The 17722-nt window shown below is 37.0% G+C and overlaps 1 protein-coding gene across 1 annotated transcript; it reads right to left on the reverse strand.

Moving 5' to 3' along the window:
- Window positions 1-12943: 12943 nt before the first annotated feature.
- On the reverse strand, window positions 12944-14060 carry LOC132067234 (uncharacterized). The gene is made up of 2 exons (XM_059460396.1): window positions 13273-14060; window positions 12944-13041 (listed from the first exon to the last, which is right to left on the reverse strand). Exon 1 carries the CDS (start codon window positions 14030-14032, stop codon window positions 13364-13366), a length of 669 nt encoding a protein of 222 aa, XP_059316379.1. The 5' UTR covers window positions 14033-14060; the 3' UTR covers window positions 12944-13041; window positions 13273-13363.
- Window positions 14061-17722: the final 3662 nt, after the last annotated feature.

Consider the following 17722-nt stretch of genomic DNA (forward strand, 5'->3'; position numbering starts at 1 on the left):
GTGGCCAAGACCGTTGAGATCCGATTCGGCTCAAAGAGATCCGAGCGTGATGTGTGAGTATCATGGGACTCATGGTCATAGAACCGAGGACTGCCGCCAATTAAGGGAAGAGGTGGCTCGGTTGTTAAAAAATAGTCACCTTCAAGAATTCCTGAGTGAGCGAGCCAAAAGCCACTATAAAGGAAGGGAAAATCACAAACAGGTCGAGCCCCTGGAGCCGCAACACGTGATCAATATGATAATTGGAGGAACGGATACGCCACGAGGACCGATAATGAAAAGAACAAAGGTTTCGATTGTACGAGAAAAGCGGACCAGGGATTACATGCCCGAGGGGTCTATTTCCTTCAACGATGAGGACGCAGAAGGCATCATTCAACCGCACAATGATGCGTTGGTAATCTTTATTCTCATTTTTAAATCTCAAGTGAAACGTATTTTGATTAGCCCAGGTAGTTCAGCCAACATTATCCGATGGAGAGTGGTAGAACAACTGAAGTTGCTGGATCAAACCATTCCGGTAGCTCGGGTACTCAGCGGATTCAATATGGCAAGCGAAACTACTAAGAGAGAAATTTCTTTTCCGATCAACATCGATGGGACTATTCAGCAGACTATGTTCTATGTCATCGAGGGAGAGATGAAGTATAATGCTTTACTCGGCAGACTGTTGATTCATAGCATGAGGGCAGTACTATCAACATTACATCAGATATTGAAATTCCTAACTCCGGAAGGGATAAAGGCGGTCCGTGGTGAACAACCCGCAGCAAAAAAGATGTTCGCAGTCGAAGAAGCCCCCCTCGTCCTAAAGAAACCGGTTCAAAAAGCTAATGAATCGACTAAATTCAAGGACACCAAATAACAATTAAAAAATGCAGGCTCGAATGAAGAGAAGAAGGAGATGAGCCCGGGTTTCGAAGAAGATGATTTCGGTGTGCCCAAATCATTCATATTACCGGATGATTCGGATGCGACCAAATCTACCGTAGAGGAGTTAGAACAGATTATCTTGTTCATGCACTTACCGGATAGAAAGGTATAACTGGGCACGGGGTTAACCTCAAAGCTCAGGATCAAGTTAATTAAATTTCTTCAAGCTAACATCAATACAAAGCAATATCATAAAGTATGCCCGACTTAAAGATCGGAGAAAATGCTGGCAAAAGGAAATATGAACTTCATATATAGCATAACAGGCCGAGGCTTTACACTTGTGATTTTCAAAGATGAGAAACAAAAACAAAAAGCTTCTACAAGCCCTATTTTACTCCGTCTGAGAAGAACCCGAGTCGTCAGAACCGGTCTCTTCAGAGTCTTCTTCGGAGCTATCTTTAAGAGCTTTCTTAGCCCTATACTCGATCATCTTTGCGCCGAGTATACGAGCCGGAATGTCTTCCATACCCCGTTGAACCTACTCGAGTGTAATCCTCTGAGATTTCCACCTCTCGTGTTCAGCTAAAAGGGTAGAACGAGCCTCGATAGCCTCAATTTCTTTACAAGCCTCCTCAAGGTCGGCCTGAGCTTTCTTTAATTTCTCCTCTAATTCGGACTTCATGTCACTCAGAGTGGCCCGAACCTCGTTGATAGATGCCAATTCGGCCTGAAGCACATCATTGGCCTAGACAGCGACCTCGAGCTCTTTCTTGAGTTCACCATTAATCCGGGCTCGAGACTCGGCCTTTTCTTCCACAACCTTTAACTTGTCCTTTTTCGAGGCCCTTTCGGCTTCAAGCTGCTTGAATCTTTCCTTCGTTTTTGCAGCCTCGCCTTCAACAGAATCGAGCCCTTCCCTAAATTAGGCGATGGTAGCTTCAAACACACCAAGCTTGGTGGCAAATTCGGCATTCTCTCGATTGAGATATTTATTGTCCTTTTCCAGGACTTTGATTTTTTTTACTACGTCGTCGAGCTCAGTTTTCAACCGGAGATTCTCCTTTTTTGCCACTTCTATCTCGGATTGGAGAGTTGAAGGAACAGCGACCCGGCTCAGTTGATCCTATTTTTGTTGTAAAAGAAGTTTGAACTTCTCCGTCTCCCGGCCCTGAGCATCTCACTGGGTCCGAAGGTTGTCTATCTCGTGTTGGGCTCGGAGAAAACCTTTATTCACAAGCACGACACTCTGCAAGAATTAAAAAAATGAGGATAAGAAATCGGCAAACGGGGAAAGTTACATCAGATGCCTTAAACTTTATTAGAAGGGAAGTAAGAATGCTTACTCGATTGCCGGCATGCATACCCTCGTTCATAAGACACTGCCATGAGAGTCCCTCCGTCTTCTCCTTGTCCAAATTTGAAACGAGAGGTCTTAGATAACTGGCAACCCCCACGGGGCGAGATAAAAAGTTGCAGTCCTCAGGGACGATGACCATGGTCGACTTTATCCTTCTCGGATCTACACTCGGGATCGGAAAAATATCTACAAGTCTAGATATCGAACCTGATTCAGTGGACTGACTGGCAATCCTCGTTGCTCGAGGAATAGGGAGGTGGCCGAACCCCGAGGCTTCCGCCATTGCAGGAGGGGTATTGGCAAACATGTCACCGAGATTTCCCTGTTCCGAAGAAGGAGCAGGAGAAGAAGTTGGTGTTGTATCGGCCCTTGATGGTATCTCGACCGTAGTAGCTGGTTCGCCGCTTGGAGGCAGGTCGGTAGCCGTTGTTGTTTCGACCCTTTGAGCCGTCTCGGACCCTGAAGTTAGGCCGGCCCTTCTAGGCCTTCTTACCAAGGGCACCACCTCGGGTGAAGTGTCACCTGTAATATCAATAAAATCAACGGACCTTAGTAGAATCGGAGCTTGGATATATTCGGCTATTGGGGGAAAGAAACCTCAGCCTCCCCACCTGTGATTGGGGTCGGAAGATCAGCTGTGATATTTTCCTCCGGGACCTCTACCGAAGTTGTCTCATCCCTGGTAGCAGTAGCAACGGAAGGCCCCGATATGAAATTTGCGATCCAAACGTCGTCTTCAGCTCTATCCCTCAAGCCTCGAACATCAGACGAGCCCGTAGCGTCCTTCGACCTTTTCTTCCTCTTCTGACCCTTAGACGTGGTCTTTTTCCTTTTCTTTTCAGCCACGGCGATGAGCCGGGCTGATCCTGACATATTAAAATCCGAGCCCAGTGTTGCGGGCTCGTCCGCTAGTGCGGACCGTGGGGTTGCAGAACCTTTGCCCAAACCTGGTTGTTGAAGATACATAAAGGAGACAAGCAATCAAAACTTACGTTTGTCATTCCACTTTTCGAGGAAAGGCATGTATTCGAGCGATATAATGTCTTTAGTCCTAACATGGACAAAACGTTCGTGCCAACCCCGATCCTTATAATCAATGCCAGACCTTTGCAAAAAGAAAAAACCTTAATGCCATAAGTCGTGATTTATATCTAACACTTTATTTTCTTCGTCTCATTTTCATAGTATATATAATGTACCCCACTGGCTTTCCACTTTCAGGTGTTTGGACTACAAGTCCACAAGCTTCACAATTTTATTTTTATTTTTATGTGAAGTCGCTAATACTCGATTGCACCTTTGATTTTGGCCAATCATTTCTTCATCTGTATCAAGACAGATTTAAACTTCAAGAATATAATCATAATATTGAGCGCTATATCATATATGTCGTCAATGATCTTTTGGATCAATTCCATAGACATAATTTATCGAGATCTCTTTACATTCATAAATTTTAGGTACCTGAACCTTTTTCAAGGTTTGATGAAGTGTTATGTCTTGGGGCTCTTCTAGAGCACTTGCCTCCTTATTATGACCATCATAATAATTTGCTCCTCTCCTTTCAAGGATTTTTTATCTTTGGAACCGATCGGTCAACCATGCTTCAGGCGTGCCGTAGACTCTGTCCTTCAGGGACTTTAATTCTAAATGGAGCATTTGTAGCTGGCGTATAATATTCTTTTGGGTCAGTTTAATGCGTCTGACATTTGACTGGAATTATCCTTTTGAATGAGGATTATGCTAATGATAATTTATTCCACATAATATATATTCCAACTACTTATCATTTCTCCCCCTGATGCTAGTAAGACTAATATATATCCCCAACCTTCTTTGGGGATCCATCTTTGTGTGTTGTGGTGGTGCAATTGAATTTATTACCACACATTCAAATGTTTCTAGATGGATATTATTTGGTTCCTGACCCTGAACCAATCGTGATGGGGGATTTATTATTACTTGTTTGGCTTGATGCATACAAGCGCTGCTACATGCTAAATAGCATATCCCATACCAAATTGGGAGTTTTATTCTCATACTCAATGGTTCAGCTATAATTGGAGGCATACAATTTCTACTAAACGAACTATGGATATAAACCAGCATTATTAACATAATTATATTGTTTGGAACCATGCTCTTAATTTATCAATTTGAGCAAACTACCTTGCAAAAATCAAATGGCAAGTAGATACCAAACGCACATGTGACCAAATCATAGATACATCTATTAAAATCATATAATAGTAAATGGTCCACATGGCAGGTGACTGAGCTCATGTATATATATCATCTTTTATACGTTCCAAATCTATGGGGATCCTGATCCCAAGTTCCCAACCTTAGTTGGTCTAATAATATATTTATGATCATAAGCAGCACAAGAGAATTTCTTGAAGAATCTTTTATTTCTTCTATATAGAACCACGTGAATTCTCAATTATTTTTGCATTATATTTAAACCGGGATGGTCAACCGGTCATGCCAACTCGATGTTTATTTCAACAAACTTCTAGTTTACTATTGTATGTGATTCCGTCATCATACTCATATTATGTGTAGTACAAAGGGGAGGAAGCAGTGGTATTTCACATTTATATTTCTTACACCGCTATGATCGTAGTAATGCGAAGATATTAAATCTTTCATTAATTTATAGTCTCATTATCAATTCCCTCTTTGGCGAATACCTTTGAAACTCAATAAATTTCTTTGAGACTTACTACAGTATAATGCTTTCTTGATAATCAATTTAATTCCTCCAATGTAGTAATAAATTAGCTCTTCCGGAGCTACCAATTAATTGTGTACTACCACACATTTCATAACATCATCCATATGATGAACATCCCTTTAAAAGAGAAAATTATGTCATTTGGGTCATGATCAAAAATTATTTTAGGCAAGAACCGTTTCTTGCTTTAACTTTTTCCCTTAAATAATCATCATCGGCAAGGTGATCAAAGACCACTTATATCACAATATTGATTTCTCTCAAACCTCCCCATGAGGTGAGTTGTGGTATAGTGTAACCATACATAAACATGTATTTATGCATATATATTATCACATCTTACCACATTCACTTTAAAGAATGGGCCAGCAATCACGGTGCTTATCACAAGTTACAATTTTTTCAAGGAATGAACTATAATCATTTGTATGTGCTTCATAAATGATCATTATAATTTTCTTATCATGCCTTGAAATTTATTATACTTATATGATCCACCTCAACATTATTTTGAAAGGTCAAGTACGTCTCTACTTTGTATTCCTTTATTTTGATGGAGGATTTATAAAATCTATTAAATTAGGTCGCACAACAACTGCATGCTCAATGACCTTTCATATCACATTGATGATAAAAATTATCTTGACCTTTTGAAGGACCATTTTGAGAACCCACAATGTTCTTCCCTTTTATAATTATCATAATGATGGCTATTATTATTTTGTCCTTTATCACGCCCACGTTCATTCATATAGCCACAACAAATATTTTGTCATCTTTCAGACTTATCATATTCTGCTACCACATTCACTTCAGGGAATGGAGCAAAGTCAGTGGGACGGGCTTCACAATTTATCAAGAGCATATTAATTTGCTCAGTCATCATGAATATTGTGCATTGGGACTTAAACCCAATGTCTTATTCGTATAAAGGTGTTTTAAGCCATAATGCGATGGGACTTGAACCCAACTTTTTATATTATCATCATAGTGCACCGGGACTCAAACTCGATGTCTTACTCTCTTGGTGCAATGAGACTTGACTCCACTGTCTTACTCTAAACCAATAGCATAATAGGCCAAAGTGCACTGAGACTCACTCTCGAGTCTTTTAAATAAAGTACCACTTTATGCTTTTACGCATAACCAAATTAAGTTTTACCAAGACATGAAATCTACCAATTCTTGTGGTCGAACATTTCTAGTAACCTGTATTACAGTTCAAAGTGGACCATAAAATCATGTCATAATATCTCTGAATTTTTCATATTGCTCTTCGGGGCTTGAGTTTTGTGACATGATATAAATAATATTTCTCATATTCTATCTTCAATTGTAGCCATGTGACTTATGAAAATATTACCCTGTGGTTATAAGCATAATTAAATTTAGTAATAACTAGGCTTAGAAAATACTACCACGTACAGTGGTCATATATTTTCTTCTACAAACTCTATGGGAATTTAATTGTATCTTTTATGAAAAAATACACTCTATATGTATACATAGTAAAAACGATGAAGTCTTGAAAAGCCATCTTGCATGTATAAAGCTACAATCCTCATAAAAAGAAGTGTGAACATGCTTCAGACAATGAATGAGTTTAACAATAACACTTTATGTATTTCATGCTATTTGGTCAAAGCGCTCTAATACTACAAATTGAATTTCAAACAAACCAAATTCAATACTTACACATTTCTTAATATTAACTCATAAGCGTATGTACACTGCTATAGGAAAAATATTATTGCTCTTCACATCAAGAGCCCTTATGTGACTAGGTGAAAAGCTCATTCTTGATATCTTGTACTTTCTTAAGCCAACTTGAGAAAGATGTATACTTATCATTTCTTTTCTTTCTCCATAGCTTTGTAATTATACTAAACAATTAAAAATTGATCGAGATTCATTCTTACCTTCTCTTTAAATTTTCCTAAACACGAGAATTTAAATCAAAGTAAGTACCGAAATGGTAGAGTCTTATGCTGATAACGTGTTATAAAATAAAAACGGTGTAATAAAATAAAGTAGCAAAAAAAGCACAGAGAGAGAAAGAGGGAAAGGAGCAAGTGTAGTATAATTATTATTTCTATTTTTTTGGGTGTATTTTTCCATCAATTATACATGGCTATATATAAAGTCTTAAACTTGCAAAGGCAATCTTGCTACAGTAGTAGTGGTAGCCCACATGATCATCCACTTTAATTTATTCATAACAAGAACAATATTTCGGAAAACGCCATCTTAAAAAATTGAGTGGAATATAATGCAGCCTTTTATTATTATTATTATCATTATTATTATTATTATGAATATAAGGTCCGACAAGTTTTTTGCATAAAAGCAAGATTACAAACGTACCTAACGTCGACAAGTTTATTGCATAAAAGCAAGATTATAAACGTACCTAACGTCTTCTTTCAAAATACGGTATCGAATCCCAGTATTGGTACGTCAGTTTTCTTACTCGTAAATCAGATTAACACCTTACATACAAATCCGAAAGCCCAATTACTCATTTTGCATGATGTTACAGCCAACATATGGCATGTCTACCAACGTAATCTCTTTCTCTCTCGCTAATTCAACCATTGCGAGTTAAGACACACTTACACATATATTATTATTATTATTTTTATTAACTGGACTTTTATTTATTTATAAAATTACGGCATAACTGCCGAGTTCAACATTACATCCGACTGGATTACTAAGATTTCCTAGCATAGCTAGCTTGTTACACGTACTGGTAGACACCTTCCTACCCACACATTGACCTGACATATCAATACTTAACCTTTGTATTCAGTGGCGGATCTAGAATTTTCATTCAGGGTGTTCAGAAAAAACAACTGAATCACTTGAGCTAGTCTTTTGTATTTGTTCAGGGTGTTCAAAAGTTAATATATACATAAATACGTAAAAATTTACTCTAAAAATATGTTTTGTAATTTTTAGGGGTGTTCGGGTGAACACCCTGCGCAATGGCTGCATCCGCCCTTGTTTGCATTACCGGGGACGACGGACTTTGCAAAACATAGGAGTATCTTCGGCAACTGCCGCTTGTAAACCATGGTGTGCCAATAGTCTTTTTTATACATATGTGTGGAGAAAAGGCCATAAATAGTCCCTTATCTACGGGAGTAGGTACAGTAATTAAACTATACATCGTTTTTAGTCCTTTAACTAATTGTAGCTTTATCAAATTTGGTCTCCCGTCTATTTTTATACAACGGCGTGCAAACTCATAAATCTTCGTGAGATTAATCATTAAACCATTCCTCGACCCATATTTCTCTCTCCCTGCTTCTTTTTCCTCAAGTTTCTCTTGTTAAAATTTTTTTTTTTTTTAAAAAGAGCATTCTGGCACTGGTGTCGCTCTCGAGTCTCTAAAATTTGAAAAGACAAACTCAGGCACAAAATTTCTGTTACCATTCTTCTCAAACACTACTAAAAAACTGGTTAAAACCGACGGAAAAAACCGACAGAAAGACCGACAGATTCTGTCAGTTTTTTCAATAATTTTTTTAAATCCTTTTTTTTTTTAAGAAAACCGACGGACTGCGTCGATTATTTTTTGCACAAAAATGCCCGAAAAAATATAATTATTTGTTATATTATTTTCTAAAATAAACCGATGGAGTCCATCAGTTTTTTATTTTTATTTTTTTATAAAAAAACTGACGGAGACGGAGTCCGTTAGTTTTTAGAGCGAAAAAATTGTATAAATTAAATCAATGTAAGTATATGAACAAAAAATATCAGTGGTCGAGTGGTAAAGCCCTTTAATGCCAAGGAACATACCCGGGTTTGACTCCAAGTTCCTACATTTCATTCTTTAATTTTCAAAAAAAAAAACCGATGTGAGACCGTCAGTTTTTTTTTTTTTTTTTTAACAAAACCGATGGACTAGGTCAGTTTTAACCGACACAGTCCGTCGATTACGAAACGCGAGAGAGAACTTGAGGAAAAAAGTTGAGGTTAAAGAATGAACTTGAGGAAAAAGAAGCAGGGAGAGAGAAATATAGGTCTGAGGAATGGTTTAACGATTAATCTCACGAAGGTTTATGAGTTTGTACGCTGTTTGTATAAAAAAATAGATGAAGACCAAATTTGATAAGTTTTTGGATAGTTAAAGGACTAAAACCGATAAGTATATAGTTAAGGGACCACTTTAGATCTACTCCCATAGATAAGGGACTATTTATGGCCTTTTCTCCATATTTGTGCATATGTATATGATTCGAGTCAAAATCAATAAACAGAATTGAACCTATTGTGAAAGCATTTTTTTGCGCGGATTATCCTTCTTTTGGGGTGGTCTTTAATTTTTGCCCCTCAAATTGGTGATCTTTAATTTTTGTCCTTCGCCTGATACTCCGAGGTTCTGGGTTCGAACCCTAGCTCAATAAAAAAAAAAAAAACTCAAGGCAGAGGTTTTGATTCGCAAGGCAGAATTTTTCCTTCAAACCTCTTCCTTAAGGCAGAGTTTTGCCCAAAACTCTACCTTTAAACTCTGCCTTGCGAATTTTTTTTTTTTAAAATTTTTAACTGAGCGGGAGTTCGAATCCGAAACCAAGGGGTTCTAACGAAGGGCAAAAATTAAAGACCACCTATTTAATAAGCAAAAATTAAAGATTACCCCAAAATAAGGGTATTCCTGCGAATTTCCCTTGTGAAAGCCTAAATCCGTCTTTGACTTATGACATTGCAAAAAAATATATATGAGGTTATACAAAAGATTTAATTGAGGCAAGTTATCTATATTATTTTAAAAGCATGAATATAAATGTTGGTTGATCAGAATATCTTTCAAATATTGAACGACTTTTATATTCTTTTAAGTTGAAGTTTTTCTAAACAATTATTTCATATTGGATAAAATTGTAATATTACTTTTGTTTTTCCTAAAACTTAGGACTTTGAATTCAATTGGAAATAGAACCACGAATATAAATGTTGGCTGACCAAAATATCCTTTAAATAGTCTTTCACAAAAACTCACAAGGAAGGACATAATTGAAAAAACTGCATATTAGGATGAAGAGTTGTAGTACAATAGGTTTCTAATCCTATTTCAAATAAAATATTGTTATCAATTTACGTATGTTTCTTTTCTGAAAAAACATGATTTTAAATAAAGTAAATTATAGACAGAAATTGATTGGAATTCTTCTTCAAAATTTTGAAGGAAACAACACGTAAGGATACACAAAAATGTTTCTAATCCTATTTCTTTTTGTAAGTGGATTCTTAACTATTTACATTTTTCTAACACTATTTCTTTTACTACAATTATACACAAGAAGCTCTATTTATCACGAACTTTAGAATTCAATATTTAAAAAAGCATTATTATTCGTATATTCTAAATTGTAAATAATAAGCAGTTGTTTTCATATTTTAATTTTTATTTGTCAAATGACTTGCAGTAATGTTAAAGAAACCCTTGCGATTAATTAATTAAAAAGTATCTCAAATAGCCGTATACAAACGATCGTCGGAGTCGAGGCCAACAGTGCCGACGTGGTAGTTGGAGATAGGGGTGAATTCCTTTGCTTTGGAATTGCGTCGCGTAATGAAATTGGGTTGAATAGTGGGTATAAAAATTGGGCGGGTCTTTTTAATTCTGAGTTGAGACGTGTCATTCCATTAAAAATAAGGGTATATTTGGATCGAAAGTATAACGGAAGGGGTATGTTTGGACGAGCCGTATATTTAAACCATTTCTAATAGAACAGGGTTATATTTGGCCCTTTTCGGTAAAATAAATGTACATAATTATAAATAATATATCTAATATTCCATCCGTCGCAATTTATATGAACTCTTTCTTTATTAGTCAGTCCCAAAAATAATGACATCTTTCTATATTTAGTAACAAATTAACTTTAAAATACCATTTTACTCTTAATGAAATGATTTACAGCCAAGCAAATATCTACGGTGCCTCATTTTTCTCCCACAAGTTTCAAAAGTATTCAATTCTTTCTTAAATTTCGTGTCAAATCAAAAACTGTGATATAAATTGGAACGGAGGGAGTACCTTTTACTATGATTGAGATTGTGTGGGAATAACGTGCAACTGCACGTTTATAGAGACTAGTATCAATTAAACATATGATACAATGATATAATAACGCTAATATTCTCTATCGTTTAAATAATCCATACAAGTATCCCTTCTTTCTATACTTGATCCAAAAAAAATCTATTTTCCACATGAATTAGTCAGCTTGTCAGAAGAAGCACAATTTGAACTAATCAGAGTAATATAATTTTTAAGAAAAAAATGAATAAGAATACGTTTATCAAAATAATTTCTAGTTAAATGACTCTTCAATTATCTTTTGATAAGAAAATTAGCATTCTTGAGTATTTGAAGATTTTTATAAAATCCATCTACCTCTACAGAGTTTTCAAAGTATTATCATGAATGAAATGCATTTGTCAAAGAATTGATTCTCTTTCCTTGAAGCTCGATTAGACGCCCTGTGTTTTTATATAAACTACGTTTTTCATTTTAAGTTTTAGATTTAAAAATTAGGTAATCATTGATTACAAATAAAAAGTTAGTTACTTAAATGCAAGAATTCACGAAGAGAATTCGAATTTTGAGATGCTAGTTCAGGAACTTAGCTGCTCGAGAAGACAACTCAATCGAACAAGAAAGAATAACAACAACAACAACATACCCAGTGAAATCCCACAATGTGGGAATCAGGGAGGAGTAAAGTGTCTCGGATACCCCTATCTCGGAAGATAAGGAGGCTGTTTCCGAAAGACCCTCGGCTCAAGAGAAAACACAATGAGAAAGGTTAGATAAGCACAAGCAGTTCAAAGCAAAATGCAAATGAACTAAAGAAAGCGAATAAGTCAAAATAGAGCGGAAAGTCGGAAAAAAGGGAGCGATGCTACCACGGATAAATAAGATAATCGAAGTACAAGAAACAACATATAGTAGCAAGAAACAAAGGACAATAGACTATAGATCGAAACAGCGACTACCTACTAGCCTTCTACCCTAATCTGAGTCCTCCAAAACCTTCCTATCTAAGGTCATGTCCTCGGTAAGCTGAACCTGCGCCATGTCCTGTCGCAGCACCTCTCCCCAATACTTTTTCGGCTTACCCCTACCTCTTCTGAAACCATCCATAGCTAACCTCTCACACCTCTGCACTGGGGCATCTGTGCCTCTCCTCCTCACATGCCCAAACTATCTCTGCCTCGCTTCCCTCATCTTGTCCTCCACTGATGCTACTCCAACCTTATCCCGGATATCTTCATTCCTAATCTTATCTCGCCTGGTGTGCCCACATATCTATCGCAACATTCTCATTTCCGCAACTTTCATCTTTTGGACATGAGAGCTCTTGACTGCCCAACACTCTGCCCCGTACAACAAAGTCGGTCTCACAACCACTTTGTAGAACCTGCCTTTAAGTTTTGGTGGCACCTTCTTATCACACAGCACTCCTGAAGCAAGCCTCCATTTTATCCACCCTGAGCCAATACGATGTGAGACATCATCGTCAATATCTCCATTTTCTTGTATAATAGACCCAAGATATTTGAAACTTCTTTTCTTTGGGATGGCCTGGGTACCAAGCCTCACTTCCACGCCAGGCTCATGTGTCACGTCACTGACCTTGCACTCCATATACTCTGTCTTGGTCCTACTCAACTTGAACCCTTTAGACTCCAGAGTTTGTCTCCAAACCTCCAGCTTAACTTTTACTCCGCTGCGTGTCTCGTCGATCAAGACTATGTCATTCTCAAATAATATACACCATGGCACCTCACCTTGAATTCGCCGCGTTAGACAATCCATCACTAGAGCAAATAAAAATGGACTAAGAGCTGATCCCTGGTGCAACCCCATCTCCACTGAGAAATGCTCCGAGTCTCCTCCCACTATCCTTACTCTGGTCTTGGCTCCCTCATACATATCCTTGATCTCTCTAATGTATGCTACAGGTACACCTCTGGCCTCCAAGCATCTCCATAGAACCTCTCTTGGCACTTTATCGTAAGCCTTTTCTAGGTCGATGAAAACCATGTGCAGGTCCTTCTTCCTCTCCCTATACTACTCCACCAGTCTTCTCACAAAATGGATGGCTTCTATAGTCAAGCGCCCCGACATGAATCCGAACTAGTTCTCTGAAATGGACACGCCTCTTCTCACCCTCATCTCCACCACCGTTTCCCACACTTTCATAGTGTGGCTTAGCAGCTTGATCCCTCTATAGTTGTTGCAACTTTGAATATCACCCTTGTTCTTATACAAATGACATCATACTCCACCTCCATTCCTCAAGCATATTCGACATCTTAAAAATAACATTAAACAATCCAGTCAACCACTCCAAACCTGCCCTGCCCGCACTCTTTCAAAACTCTCCACGGATCTCGTCAGGACCGGTAGCTCTTCCCCTGCGCATCCTGCGAACAGCACCCTTAACCTCCTCCACCTTTATACTTCTACAATACCCAAAGTCGTGACGCCTCTCAGAGTACTCCAAATCTCCCAACACAATGTCTCTATCACCTTCATCATTCAAGAGTTTATAGAAGTATGACTGCCATCTCCGTCTAATGAGAGTTTCCTCTACCAATACCTTGCCATCCTCGCCCTTGACGCACTTTACTCGATCCAGGTCCCGTGCCTTTCTCTCTCTCACCTTGGCTAGCCTGAACAATTTCTTATCCCCGCCTTTGTCCTCTAGTTCTGTATATAGACGTTCGAAAGCTGCCGTTTTTGCTGCCGAAACTGCCAACTTCGCTTCCTTTCTCGCAATCTTATACCTTTTCCTATTCTTCCGCTTCTCCTCATCATCTTTGCTGTCTAACAACCGCGTGTACGCCACTTTCTTTGCTTCCACCTTTCCCTGGACTTCTCCATTCCACCACCAGTCCCCTCGTCGCCTACCATGGCGGCCTCTCGAGACTCCCAGGACATCTCTAGCTGCTTCCCTAATGCAGCTCGCCGTCCTATCCCACATACTGCTCGTGTCCCCCCTACTCTCCCAAGCCCCCATAGCCATCAATTTCTCCCCCATCTCCTGGGCAGTCGACAAAGTCAGACTCCCCCACCTAATAGAACAAGAAAGAATATAGGGTAGAATAGAAGAGAGGAGAGAGATTGCGAGAAATAAAGTGTATTATAATATTCATGATTTCAATTTGTACAATTCAATGTTTTACATGAAAGGAATACAATGAAAATATCTTCTAAGTAAGCTAGCTAAGTAACCGACTCTAACCATTTTAAAACTGTCAACTAACAGTCAAGTTGGCGTGTCAAACTAATTTCCGGAACTCAAAACTTATTTTCAAACTCCCACTCTTCAGCAACATATGGGCCCGTTTGGCTTAGCTTTAAAAAAGCAGCTTATAAGCTGAAAACAGCTTATAAGTCAAAAAAAAAAAGTTGGGCTACCCCAACTTATTTTTTTGGATTTATTTTAAGCACAAAATGACTTATAAGCTAGCCAGCCAAACACTCAAAAAAGCTGAAAATAGCTTATAAGTTGTTTTCAGCAACTTATAAGCTAAGCCAAACGGGCTCTATATTTGATATCAATATCCTGTTCTCTAAAGCAGAGGCAGACCTACATGGACGGGTGGGAATGCATGTGCACTCCCACCCTTTGAAAAAAATTATGCATATATATGTGTATATACCTTGAGAAATTAGTATATATTTAATTGTGCACTCTAACAAATGAAAGTGTCTTTGGGCACGTTGGTTGAAACTGCTACTTCCCTTACATGTTACCCCCGATCGAACCCGAATGTCACTTTTAATTATTTTCTTGAGCCTATTTTTAGGAAAACAATAGGCATTAAATGAGCTAGCCTAGATTCGAACCTGCACTGTCACCACATATTGCACAGCCTTAGCCATTGAGCTATCTCATTCATTTGTTTCACTGTGTTAAATTTTATTTATTACATATATTTGACCTATATACTTGTATTTTCGCCACTGCGATGCTATTAGTGATCGGTCCGACACAGTATTATCCTCAGTCGTCATTAAAAAAAAAAATTGGCGTTTATGTTAAGATAATAGTTCCCCCGGCGTCTAAAAATCCTGGGTCCGCCTCTGCTCTAAAGAGATCCTTAACCTCAAGAATCAAAATGAGGAAATCTGATCTTAAGAGCATTGTAGTACTCTCATGTAGCATTATTCAACAGCTAATCCTTTCCACTGCACTAAAACTCGGGAAACAACCTTATTTCCCTTCTTAACCATCCTCCTCTGTAGTATTTCAGGATTTGGGCAATGTGTATGAGCAATGTCAATGGTAGGTGAGTAAGAGATCTGAGCAGGCACCTCATGACATTTCTTGATCAGCAAGGAGACATGTAGGGATGGCAATAGGGCGGGTTAGGGCAGGTTAGGGCGGGGCAAGCCTTGACCTGCTAAGATTTCGACTCGCCCGCCCGCCCGTCTGTTTAGCTTTTTTTCAAGGAAATTGCCCCCGCCCCGCCCCGCCCCGCCCCCGCCCCGCTAAGCCCCCGCCCCTGCCCTGCCCCGTTTATATTATCTTTCATTTTTCCTCTTTATTTTTCACTTCGAAGCATGACATATTTTCTTAAAAACAATTAGATGAATGATTAGTTCCTAAAATTGAATTTTTTTTCTTTTGATCATTCAAATTTCAAAATAGAACTAGAATTTAAATATTTTACTATATTTAGCATGAGAATACACAAAATCATCTTTAGTATAATTAAATAAGCTTGAAGGAATGTTTGAGTTAAAAAAAAAATGATTTGTCTTAATTACTAAAGACAAACTTGTGATGTAAGTATAACTGGCAAGTAGTAGTATTTCACCTTTTTGTAGATGTCTTTTTAGTGATTTCTTCTAAATGAATATTGTTAATCGTAAGATCAGTTAATTAGGCGATCACTTTTGCGATAAATAGGAAACGTTTTGTACAAGCATAAACAAATAGAATAGTTCTATTCTTTGGGTTTACTTCATAAGTTTAGTTTTATAATAAAAAAATATTGATTTTAATTTATGCTAGAAGTCACATTTTAAAAAATAAGAATTTAATAACAAAAATGAGAAATCTTACAAACTTCCAAGCAATCATGCTTATACTTTTAGTAATAAAGAACGACGCTTCAAAATGTGGATTCAAACTAAGGAACAAGAATAAAATAGTCATTTTTTACCCAACCCACTTATAACCCATTTCTTGCCCTACCCCCCCTCGCCCTATTAAAAATTTTCAAAAATTAAATTTTGCCCCGCCCCGCCCCAAATATTCGCCCGCCCCGTTTATATGTTTCCCTGCCCTGCCCTATTATGACTTTGCCCTACCCTGCCCCGCCCTGCCCTACCCTAATTGCCATCCCTAGAGACATGGACACAGGCCCGGCTTTAGCGTAAAGCGGCTAAAGCACGATATAAGGCCTCTATTTTTTAGTAGCCAACGAATTAATCTTTTTTTAAGAAAAATCTTTGAATGGAAAAGTACTACTTCCTCTGTTTAATTTATGTGAACCTATTTTCTTTTTAGTTCATGTCAAAATGAATGGCATTTTTCCTAATTTGGAAACAAATTCACTTTATAAAATTATTATATATATACACAAATATTCAAGACTTATTTTGAACCACAAGTTTCAAAAGTCTTCATATATATATCTTATATTAAATATATATATATATATATATATATATATATTATATATATATATATAATATCATATAAATATATATATATAGGGAGTATAAATATATATATATATATTTTTATATAAAAATATAAACAAAGTTGTTTTAATTATGATTTTAACGATTGAGTATTACTTTTGAAAATAGGAATTTTATTCTCGATGCAAAAAAGTACTTTTTGAAGATCTAATATGAAGAAAAAATATCAAGGACTACAATCATAACTACTCGATATAAATCCTAAATTATTGTACACATTATATGGTTGTCATAATTTAAATTTGATACTTTGTGACATGACTGATTCTTGTACGGAAGTTATATCATTCTTTGGGGTGGTACTATGTGTATATATATATATATATATATATTGATTGTTTTCCTTCTTTTACTAAGCGGTGTAGCATTTTGAAAGATAGTATATCTAGTCTAACTCTTAAATCATCGTCATAAGCACGTCAGAAAAATCGTATTGAAAGTAATAAAATAATAAGATTAATTGCATACTCCACAAATTAGTAGAATTTAGCGAGGATCCAAAAACTAAAAATAAAAACAAAAAAAGAATAGCGAGATATGAGCTTGAAAACATAATAGTCATCCTGATATTGATGATTGGACTTATTTTTCGAATTAAAAGTGCTAAGGGAAATAGTATAAGTAGAAGATACTTTAATTGATATATTCAAACAAATAAAAGACTTGATTTTTTCAAATGCCTATATTGTTTATGGAATAATGTTAACAGTTTCTATAACAGTTGTCTATGTGAAACGTAGAAAAATCTTACCTAAATCAACAATGTCTAAAGGTATAATTTGATTAGCTAATTATCAATTTTAATATAATTATTAGAAGAAATCACTTAGAAAAGAATTATTAACATCTATGCATCTAAAAAAAATAGGAAATAGGCCTAAAAAAATGCAATTTTTCTAAAAATATTTTTTAAAGCCTCTGATCAAAATTTGGCTTTAGGCCATAATGATCGTTGACAGTGGCGGATGGAGCTCCATAACTTGGGGTTCAATTGAACCCCAAACTTTCATTG

This window comes from Lycium ferocissimum, chromosome 8 (assembly GCF_029784015.1).
Source record: "Lycium ferocissimum isolate CSIRO_LF1 chromosome 8, AGI_CSIRO_Lferr_CH_V1, whole genome shotgun sequence".
Taxonomy (NCBI): Eukaryota; Viridiplantae; Streptophyta; class Magnoliopsida; order Solanales; family Solanaceae; genus Lycium; species Lycium ferocissimum.

What these genes read in the sequence shown, in the direction of transcription:
- LOC132067234 (XM_059460396.1), bottom strand. Translation starts at nt 14,032, where the DNA reads ATGGGGGAGAAATTGATGGCTATGGGGGCTTGGGAGAGTAGGGGGGAC.